The sequence below is a fragment of the Leuciscus leuciscus genome (assembly GCF_965113295.1).
Source record: "Leuciscus leuciscus genome assembly, chromosome: 1".
Taxonomy (NCBI): Eukaryota; Metazoa; Chordata; class Actinopteri; order Cypriniformes; family Leuciscidae; genus Leuciscus; species Leuciscus leuciscus.
The window spans coordinates 48,573,402-48,587,866 of record NC_138725.1 but is presented as its reverse complement, the minus strand read 5'-3'; the positions used below and the strand labels follow the sequence as shown (position 1 = coordinate 48,587,866).

The window sequence follows — 14,465 nt, the reverse complement described above, 5'->3', positions numbered from 1 at the left end:
TTTACATAAATAATGTAATCGGCTAAAACGGCTGTTTTATTACATTAAAAGCCTATGAAAGTGACTTTAAAGTTAAGCTTCGAATACATTTTTGAATATAGTTTCATAAGTAAGGCGAACGGAAATTGGTTATTAGCTAGTAAAAGAGGTAGTCGGGTTCATCCATAATGCGGACATGTAGTTTTGTCATCGACACCGCTCTGAAGCCTTTCGTGTTTCGCCAGAAGCTAAACTACTACATTTCCCAGAATTCAACTCGCTGTTGCTTCGCGAGGTCAGGGGAGTCGTCAGCGCACACGAGGACTCATTCCGAGCTCTCTCTCAAACCTCCCTTTCTCTCGCCCCTCGCTGAGAGACACCGGCTGTTTGATTTCAACCAAACGGGGGGAAGGCCATACGCCACTAACAGAAAGTTTTAACAACGCACGGGGTGACCTTAACAGCGGCCAAGGCCGGACAAAAAAGTGATCAAGTCAGTGGCTTTAAAGCGCGCGTGTGTGGAACAGCTGTGTGGCGATGGAAGCGATAGACACTGCCCCTGATTCCTGGGATCAGGAGGACGATGGCGAGGCCCAGGTCGACGTGCAACTTTCCAATGCTCTTACTACCACCCTTAACGTGGACGCCAAGCCGTTTGTCCCCAACGTGCACGCCGCAGAATTCATCCCGACCTTCCTGCCGAAGGGCTCCACGGAAACTGTGGAGTCAGCGGGTGAGTTCCCGGTGTTTTCACGTCTGTTAACCGCTTTAGCTGTTAGCCTCACACACGCTTGTTCGCATGAGCTTAGCATGGATGCTACATGAGTTACCGTCAACGGCTCGAAGCGGAAACGTGGCCAACGTGTTATATGGAAGTTAACAATCAGAAAAACTTGCTTGACTTGAATAATAAGCGTTCGTTAACACGATAATAACACTGTAACAGCGGTTCGTGCTAGAAAGTGAATCGTTTGGGTGGAGACTTTGTATGTAGGTGCTTGTGAAGCATTTCTAGCCTTATAATAATATATACCTGGCTTTAAATAAAGAGTTAAAAGTGTGTTCAAGTAGTTATTTGGTTAACTAGACAGTTAGCTGAAGCTTTAGTCATGTTATTGCCATTTTATTGATACACTTGAACATGCCGTTTGTTTAGCATGGCAATAATCAATACTGATGATCAGAGGCCTGGCGCTTCGTAATCAAACAGATTATTTAATTGCTTGATTGTTTGAGGGATCTCTTTTGGCTGGGGTTTGTTTAATGGTGAGGTTTGCCCCCAACCCCCCATGCTGTCTTAATGCAAACATGATGTATCCTAATGCACTGTGCTGTTATGGTGGAACAATGAAAGTCAATTGTTACCCTTAATCCCCTTAGATTATGACACGAGAAGTGTTTCACCTTCTAGTTTTAGATGAAATACTTTTATACAGAGTATCACCAACCAGAAAAGATGGATGATGTCAAAGCAGCTAAATGTTGCCACTACAGCCAAGACTCAAACTCTTACCTGAAGCCTTCGTGTTACCTGTTGTATTTGAAAACAGTGTGTTTATAAGGTACACACTGGAGGTCTTCTTGGAAAGATCAGTGTAGCGTGTAATGGAGGTAAACGCGGGGATATGATCTGATCTGAAGCTTATTTGCATAAAAATAACTTCTGTAGAGACAGGGTGTTAAAGTATTCTAAGCAATATGAAAAGGATTGTAAGAGATTTGAGAGTATTAAATTTGACCGTGGGACTCCGGCTACAGAATTACTTAAATTCATGATCTTGTCGCAAAATAACTAATTTGGACAAAAACGTGGGAGTTTGTTGAAGGATTAGGATCCTGCCCCCCGGATTCACAGACCAGGCTCAAGTTAGACTCAAATAAATGTTTACGCTGTTTTTTCATAAAATATGTCAGTGCCATTGTTTTGTCTCAAGATGCACACCAAGGCACGTTTATAAAAACAATTTAAATGCCCTAATTGAACTAAGGACTAATCCTGGTTTAGTCTAAGCCCTGTCTGTGAAACCGGGGCTATAACTTGTCTCTGTCTTACCACAAGTGGAAGATATGCTGTTCACATACTATTATTACATACATAGTGCAGTTTGTTGTCCTCAAATGTGTTTAATGTTGACATGCAATTTCCATTTTAAGATAAGTATTCTTAGTAACTAGACTGTTCTGTATAATTACAGCTATAAAAATAAGCATTTTATATTCCTGCAGGTCCTGATACGGATGCCAATGTGGAAGTATCAGAGCCCGAGGGTAAGTAAATGCTGAGAGACACCACCACATTGTTTTTCACATCCTCATAATGATGATAATCATACAGATGAGTCGGCAGCTAAACTGGTCAACCAATAAGAATTGTGCTTTTGGTCACATGCCCAGAGCCGCTGCTGTAACAAATCCACGATTTGGTAGTGCGCACAAACAGTATTTTGCTAAGTGATGATGCAGTCTTGTATTTTTTGATAAACACCCTAGCGATTTAAAAAAAATTCTGAATACCTGTGGAAAAATTATAAATATTGTTTGACTTCCTTTCTTTTCTGACAAGCGGATATCAGAAATGGAAAGTAGCGTAGCACTTTTAGAGTCACAGTATTTCTGCTTTTCTGTTCCAGCGCCACCTACTGTCAAAGAGTGAGTTTTAAGGGTGCTTAGATTGATCGGCGGCCAGTCAATATCGACCGATAATTTTTAATAGTTTTAAATAGTTTCATCGATGGTCGATCAGATGACGCAAAACCCGCAAGACAATTTTTCTATGCACAGCTGGAATTGTTTCACTACTTTCATCAGTCTTGTCTGGTAGTTCTACCAAGCATCTGATCATAAATTTGAAACTCCTTGCGGAGACATTGCAATGACAACAACCCTACAGTAATGACAGCAAGAAACTTGGGCTGTTTGATTCTACTACATTTCTTTCCTTCATAGCGGTGCGCTTTCGTTCCTCCCTAAAAGCCGACGTTGTTTTTGCTGCTATATATTTGTTTAACATGAAGTATATGCCTTCCACAACTCTCTCCCCATATGTCGAATATATCACCAATGAGGCTTATCACCTAGCAGCAGAAGCGCCGCGTCAGACACGTTTCTGGTGTGCAAAGACATAGTAAACGCCACGCAGCTGACACGCAACAGAAACGCCACGCCACGCAGCCAGTGTGTCGCCAGCCTAAGACTGAGTGGACCAAGGGCTTTGATTTTGCTGCTAAATGATCAAATACACACAGAAATATGTCAATGCCCGGCTTTGGTAATATATTAGGTGAACATAAACAGTTGGGAAATAAATCGTATGTGTATTAGTAAATTGATCCATGCATTAGGTTCTAATCTCCTCTTAGAGAGGGAATTAGGATACAATACTTAATACAATGCCACATATTGCACATGTGGCATTGTATTAAGTATTGTATCCTAATATCAAACTGCAGTATTAGTCAAAAAGGAAATGGCTGAAGTTGTTGACATACAACCAACTGTGAGTGATCAAACGGTGTAAAATGATAATGTTGGTTTTTGACTTCAGCTCCACCCATGGAGAACGGTGATGCAGAGATGACAACAGATGACACCTGGGAGCAGAAAGGGAGTGAGCCCAGTGAGGCTGAGGCAGAGCCAGGAGGCCCTGGAGGAGACGAGGGTCAAGCTGAAGAAGACTCCCCTCAAGAGGAAGGAATGGAGGAAGAAGAAGTGCCAACACCTAAAGTAGCCCCCACACAGCCAAATGCCCCCAAGAAGGAACATGTTAACGTGGTCTTCATTGGCCATGTCGGTTAGTTTTTGCATATTGCATTTACATGATTGATTGATGCTGGAGTCGTAAATTATAAAACAAACAAACATGATTGCACGGTAACTTAATACAATTTATTTAGTTTGTTGCATTAACTTTTTGTCTTTAGCGTCCATTTCAATTTCTTAAAGTGAGTAATTCTAGTAACTTGCTGGAATAGTTTTTGCACTTGGCTCTAAAATGGTTGGATTTGTTATATAACCACTTTATTATTAATCACTTACCATCAAGGCAGCTCGGTTCATGCATTTCAGAAGCATCATGGGGAATGTCTTTGGAGAACTGTGAATTGGCTATCTTTATCTGTCCTGGCCTCACACTGATTTTTTCTTATCTCGTATTCCTCCAGATGCTGGCAAGTCAACTATTGGAGGGCAAATCATGTGAGTTGTTGATTTTTACACTTGTTTTAGCAGAAGTAGTTGGGTTTTCCATCCCCTGTTTCTGAACGCCCTGCTTTCTGCCCATCCTCCACAGGTATTTAACAGGAATGGTGGACAAACGAACTCTGGAGAAGTATGAAAAAGAAGCCAAGGAGAAGAACAGGGAAACTTGGTAATTAGCTTAGTTGAGTTAATTTACCAGAACATCGGGTGGGTAATCAAAAAGATTCCCTCCAAACATAGCTAAAACTTGTAACAATTAAGTGCTTTTTGTGCCTAGAGGTGGAGCGATTTTTCATAGTAAATGTTTTTCTCAGGTACCTCTCTTGGGCTCTTGACACAAACCAAGAGGAAAGAGACAAAGGAAAGACTGTGGAAGTCGGACGTGCGTACTTCGAAACAGAGAAAAAGCACTTTACCATTCTGGACGCACCAGGCCACAAAAGCTTTGTGCCCAACATGATTGGTGGTGCTTCACAGGCTGATTTGGCAGTGCTGGTGAGTCATAATGTTGAATAGGCACTGAAGGACTGCCCTGAGAAATATCCACTCATGCTACCTACAATACCTACGATGTGGTCATGATACAGAAGAGGGCGCTGTTTGAATACAGATGTCAGACTCAAAAGGCATTGACTGTCACTCAGAAAACAGAAAAGTTTGTTTTTTGTTTTTCCATTCACTTCAGTCCCTGTATTAATTGTCACTTTCTCTCTCTGAAGGTAATCTCTGCAAGGAAAGGAGAGTTTGAAACAGGCTTTGAGAAAGGAGGCCAGACGCGAGAGCATGCCATGTTGGCCAAAACTGCTGGAGTAAAGCATTTGATTGTACTTGTAAACAAAATGGATGACCCAACAGTCAACTGGAGTCTGGAGAGGTCAGTGAATGGACATCTATATACAGAGGCGGCTGTTGTTGTTGTATATTAGTTTGTTTTATAATTTTTGTTTAACAAAAAATGCGCCAAGTGTGTTCATTAAATATTATTCACTGTTTGCACGTAGGTACGAAGAATGTAAGGAGAAACTTGTTCCATTTTTGAAGAAAGTTGGGTTTAACCCCAGGAAAGATATTCATTTTATGCCATGTTCGGGACTTACTGGGGCCAACCTAAAGGAGCCGGCGGATTTCTGCCCTTGGTATACGTAAGTGTGCTGGGCTTGCTAATTGCTACTTTTTTTTTATGTTTGAAGTAGAGATGCACCAATTTAAATTTTCTTGACCGATTATGGTTTTTTTGTGTGTGTAAGTGTGACCTGCCGATACCAATTTTTGCCAAATCTGATTTCCTTCTAAGAACTGTAATTGACAGCATATACAAAAAAAAATCTACTTTTCTTCAATGCGCAGTTTTATTTTCATAAAAAAAACACAAGTAAAAAGTCAGTAATAAAATAAGAACAAATAAACAAAGTGCAAACAACAGCACAAGCAAATGCAATAGAATAAAGAGAGATATGAAATAAACACTGCTTAAAGTTTTTCAGGTTGGTCTAAAAGTAGGTTAGTATTCAGCATTAGGCGGCTGTCACTTTAAGAGTTTATACATTGATCCAAAATATATTTTTCTCAACCATTTTTGTTCCAAAACTGATTGTTTAACTTAATACTTGCCAAGACAGGAGAGGCGGTATTAACATTAAGTGACATGGCATCTGATGCACAGAAGCCAATGGCACATGTCACTATGCGTATTGGCACATCCGGTGGCACATCCGGTCTTCATTGGCATGTGCCAGTGGTGGATAGTGGCATGTGTCACTGACATCGCGACACACTGACACTGACATGTCACCTGACTGACACCAAGTCGCGGAACATGTCACCGTGTTGCGACACCTCCAGTAGTGACTGACAGATTAATCGAACACCTATAGCCTACTGACGTAATTGTGGCACAAAATCCTAAATAAATAGCCTAATTTTGTGATATTTATAATATCAATTAAACGAATTAAAGTGCATTAGCCTAATATTTTGTCAAACGTGTTATTTGTGTCACGTCTGTATTTGATTGGCATGTGTCACTGAATGTTTTGTAATAACAATGCTACTTAATTTTGTTTATCTCGCAAAGTCACAAACTGCCCATTCTAGGAAAGACACAAAATAAATCTATCATGGGTCACTATGAATAACGTATTAACAGTTGTGTCCGTTACTGTACACCTTTATTTTTGCGTGATGCTGCACAGACGCACGCCAGTAGGTGTCAGAATAAGTGAGTGTAACCAGTGTAACACTGGACAGCGCAAGATTCTCATCTGTGGCTTTAATATTTCAAAAATATTTGTATCGAAGTATGTATGTTGTAGGCTACACATTAACTTAGCGATGTTATAAATCATATTTTTTGACAGCATAAAGCAAATTGTTATGCAAGTGGCATATATGACACAATCCATTGGCACATCTCACGTTTGACACATGCCAATATCCACTGGTATATGCCAGTTGGCCTGTATCACTAAAACTGACATGTCTCTTTATGTTGTGGCACCTCCAGTAGTGACACCTGCAGCTGTCTGCCGGAGTATAGATTATGTAACATATGCACATAGTTAATTTGTACAACAAAAAATTATTTTATTTATTGAATAATTCCATACAATTATTTTTGAAATATTAAAGGTACTGAGAAAGGTCCTGCGCGACCAAACGTTTGTTGAATTTTTAAAATGCACTGAGCACTTTTTTGCACTTGTATAAATAAGAATATTGCTAGTAGCTCGGTATACTCCTTTTCAGATAGGCCTACATAGCCTAACAAACAAATGATTTTAATAATAAATTTTTTTACACTTTTTGGAAGGACTTGAAATATTAAAGCCACAGATGAGAATCTTGCGCTGTCCAGTGTTACACTGGTTACACTCACTTATACGGACACCTACACTGGCGTGCGTCTGTGCAGCATCACGCAAAAATAAAGGTTTACAGTAACGGACGCGACTGTTAATACGTCATTCGTAGTGACCCATGATTTATTTTGTGTCTTTCCTAGAATGGGCAGTTTGTGACTTTGCGAGATAAACAACATAAAGTAGCATTGTTATTACAAAACATTCAGTGGTATTCAAGCTATAGGTGTTCTATTAATCTGTCAGTCACTACTGGAGGTGTCGCAACACGGTGACATGTTCCGCGACTCGTGTCAGTCAGGTGACATGTCAGTGTGTCGCGATGTGAGTGACACATGCCACTATCCACTGGCACATGCCAATGAAGACTGGATGTGCCACCGGATGTGCCAATACGCATAGTGACATGTGCCATTGGCTTCTGTGCGTCAGATGCCATGTCACTTAATGTTAAAACTGCTACTGGAAGACAGGCATTTTGACATAATTTTGTATCTATGTAACACTGCAATAAAAAGTGCATGAATATTGTGTCTCACTGTTTTTGTGAAATGTGTTTGTGTACTATGGACAGAGGGTTACCATTCATTCCACATCTGGACAGTTTGCCAAACTTCAACAGATCAAGTGATGGACCAGTCAGGTTACCCATTGTAGACAAATATAAGGCAAGTAAAGTGCATGAACGTGTTTATTTTAAATTGTTCTTTGACAACAAAATATAAACATTTGGGGGCGGGGGGTTAAATGGTGAAATGTTTTATTTATTTATGAATTATTTTGCATTGTACTACTTTGTATGAATGCTTTGAAGTTCATATATCATGTATGGATGTGTGTTTTTGCAGGACATGGGCACTGTGATATTGGGGAAATTGGAGTCGGGATCAATCAGTAAAGCTCAGCAACTTGTGATGATGCCCAACAGGGTAAGATTATGGTAACGTAACACTTTAAAGCGTCAGGTTTTTTGGCAGGAATTGGCTGAATGACATATCAGTGCCTACCTCATCTGTGTGCAGCACACTGTGGAGGTGCTGAGTCTGCTTTCTGATGACGTCGAAACCGATGATGCTGCACCAGGAGAGAACTTGAAGTTGCGACTCAAAGGCATTGAAGAGGAGGAGATCCTGCCAGGCTTTATCCTCTGCAATGCTGAGAACCTTTGCCACACTGGGCGCACCTTTGATGCCCAGGTCAGTGAAAACTCATTAAACTCGTGTAATTAAAGAAATGATTTAGCTTCAATACAAATTCAGTTCTATCTAGGGATGCACCTAAATGAAAAATCTGGGCCAAAACTGAAAATTCTGGATGCACTTGGCTGAAAACGAAACACAAAATTACCTTCTTTTTTAAAAATATAATTACTCTTAATAATCTCTTATTTAAATGATTATTTTTGTTTAATTTTATTAATATTAGAATTTAATTAAATTCAATTCTTTTTATTGAATCTGATTTTTTTTTTTTTTAATAAACATTTTATTTAAAGTAACACCAAAATAGACCAAAAATATATTAAAACATCAATATTCTTCATTCAGGTCTTTGCAACAGAATCAGATTTAACTTTTTTTTTTTTGGACCAATTCTAAAAAAAAAAAAATTTTGAGGGTAGCGTAATTTTACCGCTGATTCCCAGCACAGCTAAACCACTGTTTACAATAGCCCCACTATTACAGCACAGTGCGGCTATTGCAAACAGAATCAAGTCTACCACAGAAAAATGTCATGTCGGCACGTTATTTGAGCAGACATTGCTTTTCCGGTAAGTGTGAGCGGTACATGAGTGGAGCGTTCGCTTGTATGGAGGTATTTTTGGTGCAAAACTACTGAACGCCTGTGACAGTGGAATGTGTAGTTGTAGAGAATAGCCACACATGTGTATCACTAAATTTGAAGTCACATTGAGAAATGTTTTAAGAGTTGCAAACTTGTAGACTTTTTTTTATCTTCCACAAACACAAAACAACAGTTACACCTTCTCAAATTCTTCATTGCAGGTGCACAAATCCTATTCTACAAATCACAAATTAAGAAACTCATACGCTCACATTTTTGCTACAGTTGCTGCAGTGAATATGGTGCAAAACGCATTTACACACCCGCATCAAGAAATGTGAAGTCACGGAGAAATGTTGCTCATCTGTAAATCAGTATGTGAATTCATCCAATGAGAGTTGCACACTTGTAGAATATTTTCTCACAAATGTCTTGTATATTTTTCTAGCACAAACACAAGTACATAACCACAGCTGCTTGAATCTGCTGCGACCAATCTCAAACACTGTTTTTCGCTTTCAAGTGACAAGTTTCGCGCGCTCTCCCTTTTGCACCAAGTGCACCGTGAAATGTGGGGCAAAAATGAGTTGTGCATCTGTAGAGGCAGTGGGCGGAGCTTCATGAGTTTCCCGGGCATGCGTGTGGAACTGCTCATTCTAGTTCACGCTCCTCGTTTCTCAGCAGGTTTAATGGATTATTTAAAAAAAAGGTAAATATAGTTTCAGCGCGAACTTAAACTACAATTGTGTATCGTTTTGTTAAATTCATAATGTTTTTATTAATTCAAGTTCGCGCTGAAACTATATTTACCTTTTTTTAAATAATCCATTAAACCTGCTGAGAAACGAGGAGCGTGAACTAGAATGAGCAGTTCCACACGCATGCCCGGGAAACTCATGAAGCTCCGCCCACTGCCTCTACAGATGCACAACTCATTTTTGCCCCACATTTCACGGTGCACTTGGTGCAAAAGGGAGAGCGCGCGAAACTTGTCACTTGAAAGCGAAAAACAGTGTTTGAGATTGGTCGCAGCAGATTCAAGCAGCTGTGGTTATGTACTTGTAGAATATTTTCTCACAAATGTCTTGTATATTTTTCTAGCACAAACACAAGTGTGCAACTCTCATTGGATGAATTCACATACTGATTTACAGATGAGCAACATTTCTCCGTGACTTCACATTTCTCGATGCGGGTGTGTAAATGCGTTTTGCACCATATTCACTGCAGCAACTGTAGCAAAAATGTGAGCGTATGAGTTTCTTGATTTGTGATTTGTAGAATAGGATTTGTGCACCTGCAATGAAGAATTTGAGAAGGTGTAACTGTTGTTTTGTGTTTGTGGAAGATAAAAAAAGTCTACAAGTTTGCAACTCTTAAAACATTTCTCTCTGTGACTTCAAATTTAGTGATACACATGTGTGGCTATTCTCTACAACTACACATTCCACTGTCACAGGCGTTCAGTAGTTTTGCACCAAAAATACCTCCATACGCTTGGGCCGTAAGCGACTGAGCAGAGAGCGCAGACACGGAGCAGATCAAATTGGGTCCCGGTACAGACTTACTGACTCGACCCGAGTCGCTTCAAAGTTGTGTGCCTTTGGAAGCGGAGTCGCTCGCCAAGTTACAAAAAGGCTGTGAGAGAGTGAAACCTGAGCGCTGAACACTGAGGGGCGGCATATATTTTCTGCCTTTTTTCTCTTTTGGCTAAAAACCGAAAATGCCGTTTTTGGCCGATAATTTTCGGTGACTGAAATTTTGGTTCATCCTTAGTTCTATCAACAGTATTTCTGATTGCTCCATTTTTCTTTGCGTTTTACTTTGCAATTCCCCATAATAATTGTGCTTCTGTCTCTGCCATTTTCAGATAGTCATCATTGAACACAAGTCAATCATCTGCCCAGGTTACAATGCAGTTCTTCATATCCACACCTGCATTGAAGAAGTGCAGATTTCGGTAATGGTTGAGAATGTTACTCCACTTTTTTCAGTTCTTACATTGACTTAATATTTGTGTGGAAATTCTCTTGTGAAAGCCTGCTGATTTGAGTTGAGTGCCCTCATCTACAACTAGTTCTCTACCAAAGTGGTTTAAATGTACCTCTGGCCACTTTACAGGCCTTAATTTGTCTGGTAGACAAAAAGACGGGGGACAAGAGCAAAACACGACCCCGCTTCGTCAAACAGGACCAGGTGTGCATTGCTCGTTTGAGAACAGCTGGGACCATCTGCCTTGAGACCTTCAAAGATTTCCCCCAGATGGGACGCTTCACCTTACGAGATGAAGGTGAGTGGATATTTTCACCAAATGTAATTTTAACTTGCCTTCAACTCGGATTTGTGGGGGTTTTTTTCTGTTCTGTGAATTTGAGTAATATTTACCTTTCTTTGTATTTCAGGGAAAACCATTGCCATTGGAAAAGTGTTAAAACTTGTTGCCGAGAAGGACTGAAAAGAACGTTAAGTGGATCTGAAACGACTGACCGAGGCGGAGGTAGATGCTGCTATGGCCGCAGCACCACTTCATAGCCCTCCTGTTCTTTCTCCCCTTCGCCTCTTGAAGACCAGCTTAAAAAAACTTCTCTTAAAGAAATCTGTTTTTAAGCAAATGAAAATGAAATCAAGTCCACGTGTCAGCTTTCTCATATTGAGAGCTCAGCGATGCCATTGTTTTAGGTTCTCCCCCATGACCTGTTCCTCATCCATCTGCACACGTTAAATGGCAAGAGATCTAGCTCTCTTCCAAACATTTTTTTTATTGTTTTTTTTTATATATAATTTTTTTTTTTTTTGCTTCCATCAGAGAAATATAATGGCAGCATATACAGTAACCGTATGTGGACCAAGATTTGCTTGTTAACATAAAATGATTTATAATGAGCAGTAAAGTTTGAATGATTAACCAATTGAAACCAAAATGTTAAAATCTTGGTTATACATGTCTCCCATTGCTTATTCCCATTTTGGTTTCTGTTCACAACGTTCTTGCAAAGTGCATGAGCGTGTTCACGTTATTAAAGCATCTTCTATGACAATAAAATATAAAATTGGGGAAAAATTTGTATTGTGGAATTTTTTGTTCCCCCTCTTCCTTCACAAGATATTTTGTGCTATATGCCTGGATGTTTTCTTTTTAAAAAAGTGTGATGGAAATATTTGACCTATAGCTCTGCCTTGTTAATTGAAGATGTTTTGGTGAAGTCTTGTTTAAAGGGGTGGAATAATGATGCACCTTTTCACAAGATGTAAAATAAGTCTTTGATGTCCCCAGAATGTGTATGTGAAGTTTTAGCTCAAAAGCTTATGGGCGGGGCTTATGTAAATTCTAGGGTTTGTGATGTCACTAACACAGAAGGAATGTCGTGTAGTTGTAGTCCTTAAAAAGGGATTTCTTTAAAAGAAAATATCTCCCTTTGCTTTGAACTTTGAGCGTTGTAACTTTTTTAGATGTTGTTTATGTTCAAACAGCAACATTACACACTAAAGTTAGAAAGGTGAAATCATAATCAACCACCCTTTTTAAAAAGTGTTGATCTGTGTTTTTTAAATGATTTGGATTCCATCTAATTATGCACAATTTTTTGTTAAAAGCAGAAATCCTAAGCACTATACATTACTAAATCCTATATCATTACTAGCTTGTGTGTGCAAGCTGCAGTGATATTTTCAGTGTTTGTAGATGGTATAAACCCCATGTCTTGTAAAACTTATCAACTGTGTTTAGCCCTTTGCTTAAAGCAGATGCAATGTGTTTTTTGTATTTGTGGGCGAAACTGTTCTGAGACCTAAATAGGGCAGTGTAGTCCTGCTCCAGATGTTCATACTGACGCACCCACAGGGAGTGGCTTTCCCTCCACTGTATTTTGTGGGTAAATACAGTAACTGACAGACAGAGGTGGAACAAGAGCTTCTGTATAACCATTGATGGGCTTTGAGCTGTACTTCATTTCTGGTAAGTTACTGAAATGACATTTTAGTATGAAAGCAATATTTGTAGTTCATATAGATGGTCTTACATTTCTGTAGCTCGAAATGCACTCCAACATATCTTCTGTCCGGACTGAGACTGATGAAGCTGGTTCGTACCCTGAAAAGACTTCGCACAAAGGAGTGAAATGTGGATGGAGTCACTTTCAAAAGCCAGCCCTGGCCATCTTCATTGGGAGTCTTCTCTTTGGCACAGGCACTGCACTGTCCTTGTTGTACTTCACACAGGTGGGCAATGTGCCCTATTTAGTAGGACCTATATTCTTGTCTGTGGGGCTGATGTTTTTGGTCACTGGACTTGTCTGGGTGCCGGTCATTAAGCAGAAGATGATCCATACAGCCATGACCCAAATGAGCCATGGCAGACCTCTACTACTTGAGCAAGGAATTCATGCACAGTCCTGTGTTACCATTTCATAGAGACTCTGAGCTGTGGCTGATGTTAGGAAAGAATTATTGTTTTATTTATGGGATGGCATGTAAATCATGTATCTTTATCCTGTGAAATGAGAATTTTCTTTTTTTGTGTGTGTGTGTGCAATCTATAGATGTGTCTTTTGTTGTGTTTTTATATTTTTTTATTGTTGTGTTCCTAGCAAATCCCTACAACTGGATTAAAATGGCTTCAAATGCTCACCGCTGAGGTCATCGGAGGTCAGAATTAATTCAGCTCTCAGGGCCTCACAGAAAAAGCACAAATATGTAGGTCAGGTCCAGGAAAAACCTTTAGATTAAAAACATGAGGCACTGTTTTTGTCTACCATTAATTCATTTATTGATTGATTATGATTTAATGTATTCAATTATTAAACATAATTATTGTTATAATGTTAAGCACATGCTGGTTGTTGTCACCATGTTCATAGTGACTATTGTGTATCTGACTTATATTTCTCCAGGTTACGTTCTCACTTAAATTTGGGAAATAGTACTAATAATTATGTATGATTAATAATTGTATGATTCATGGGGTGTTCAATTAACCTGTTCACAAAAGGATTCGTTCACGAACACGACTGAATCGGTTTGAGCGATCAACAATTCACCGAAAACCATTTGTAACAACAACTGATGATTTGACTGATTGGGCAAAAAGTTATTCAGAATAGCAGACATTTTAATAAATAAACAGCATTGCAAATATGTTCACGACATGATTGTGAGACTGCTTTGTCAACGCATTAATGTAATGCAAATATTTAGGTTCTAAATGACTGTTTATAAGAGCTGAATCATTGCTGCTACTAACTGAACTGCCACATTATTACAATTATTGTAAAAAAAAAAAACGTAATGCAATAAATACCAAATAAATATAAAATGAGTTTATATGCCATGTCGGGATTTAAAGGGATAGTTCACCCAAAAATTAAAATGTTGCTTACCCTCATGTTGTTCCAAACCTGTATGAATTTCTTTCTTCTGCTGAACACAAAAGAAGATTTTTTTAAAGAATGTTGGTAATCAAACCGACGGCACCCATTGACTTAACGTTACATAGTTTGTTTTTTTGAAAGTCAATGGGTGCCGTCAACTGTCTGGTTACTAACATTCCTTCTTAACTGAAGAAAGAAACTCATACTGGTTTGGAACAACTTAGGGGTGAGTAAATGATGACAGAATTTTCATTTTTGGGTGAACTATTCCTTTAAGGTA

The 14,465-nt window shown here is 39.2% G+C and overlaps 1 protein-coding gene across 1 annotated transcript; it reads left to right on the top strand.

Moving 5' to 3' along the window:
- The first annotated feature begins 271 nt into the window (after positions 1 to 271).
- On the top strand, positions 272 to 11,880 carry gspt1l (G1 to S phase transition 1, like). The gene is made up of 14 exons (XM_082151576.1): positions 272 to 712; positions 2,206 to 2,247; positions 3,524 to 3,769; positions 4,140 to 4,173; positions 4,268 to 4,345; positions 4,491 to 4,671; positions 4,896 to 5,050; positions 5,178 to 5,318; positions 7,609 to 7,702; positions 7,883 to 7,963; positions 8,057 to 8,230; positions 10,690 to 10,779; positions 10,941 to 11,109; positions 11,222 to 11,880. The coding sequence occupies exons 1-14, from the start codon at positions 517 to 519 to the stop codon at positions 11,272 to 11,274; spliced, it is 1,734 nt and encodes a 577-aa protein (XP_082007702.1). The 5' UTR covers positions 272 to 516; the 3' UTR covers positions 11,275 to 11,880.
- Positions 11,881 to 14,465: the final 2,585 nt, after the last annotated feature.

What these genes read in the sequence shown, in the direction of transcription:
- gspt1l (XM_082151576.1), top strand. Translation starts at nt 517, where the DNA reads ATGGAAGCGATAGACACTGCCCCTGATTCCTGGGATCAGGAGGACGAT. An exon ending in CCATTGTAGACAAATATAAG is followed by an intron (nt 7,703 to 7,882) that starts GCAAGTAAAGTG and finishes GTGTTTTTGCAG; the next exon opens with GACATGGGCACTGTGATATT. An exon ending in CTTCACCTTACGAGATGAAG is followed by an intron (nt 11,110 to 11,221) that starts GTGAGTGGATAT and finishes TTTGTATTTCAG; the next exon opens with GGAAAACCATTGCCATTGGA.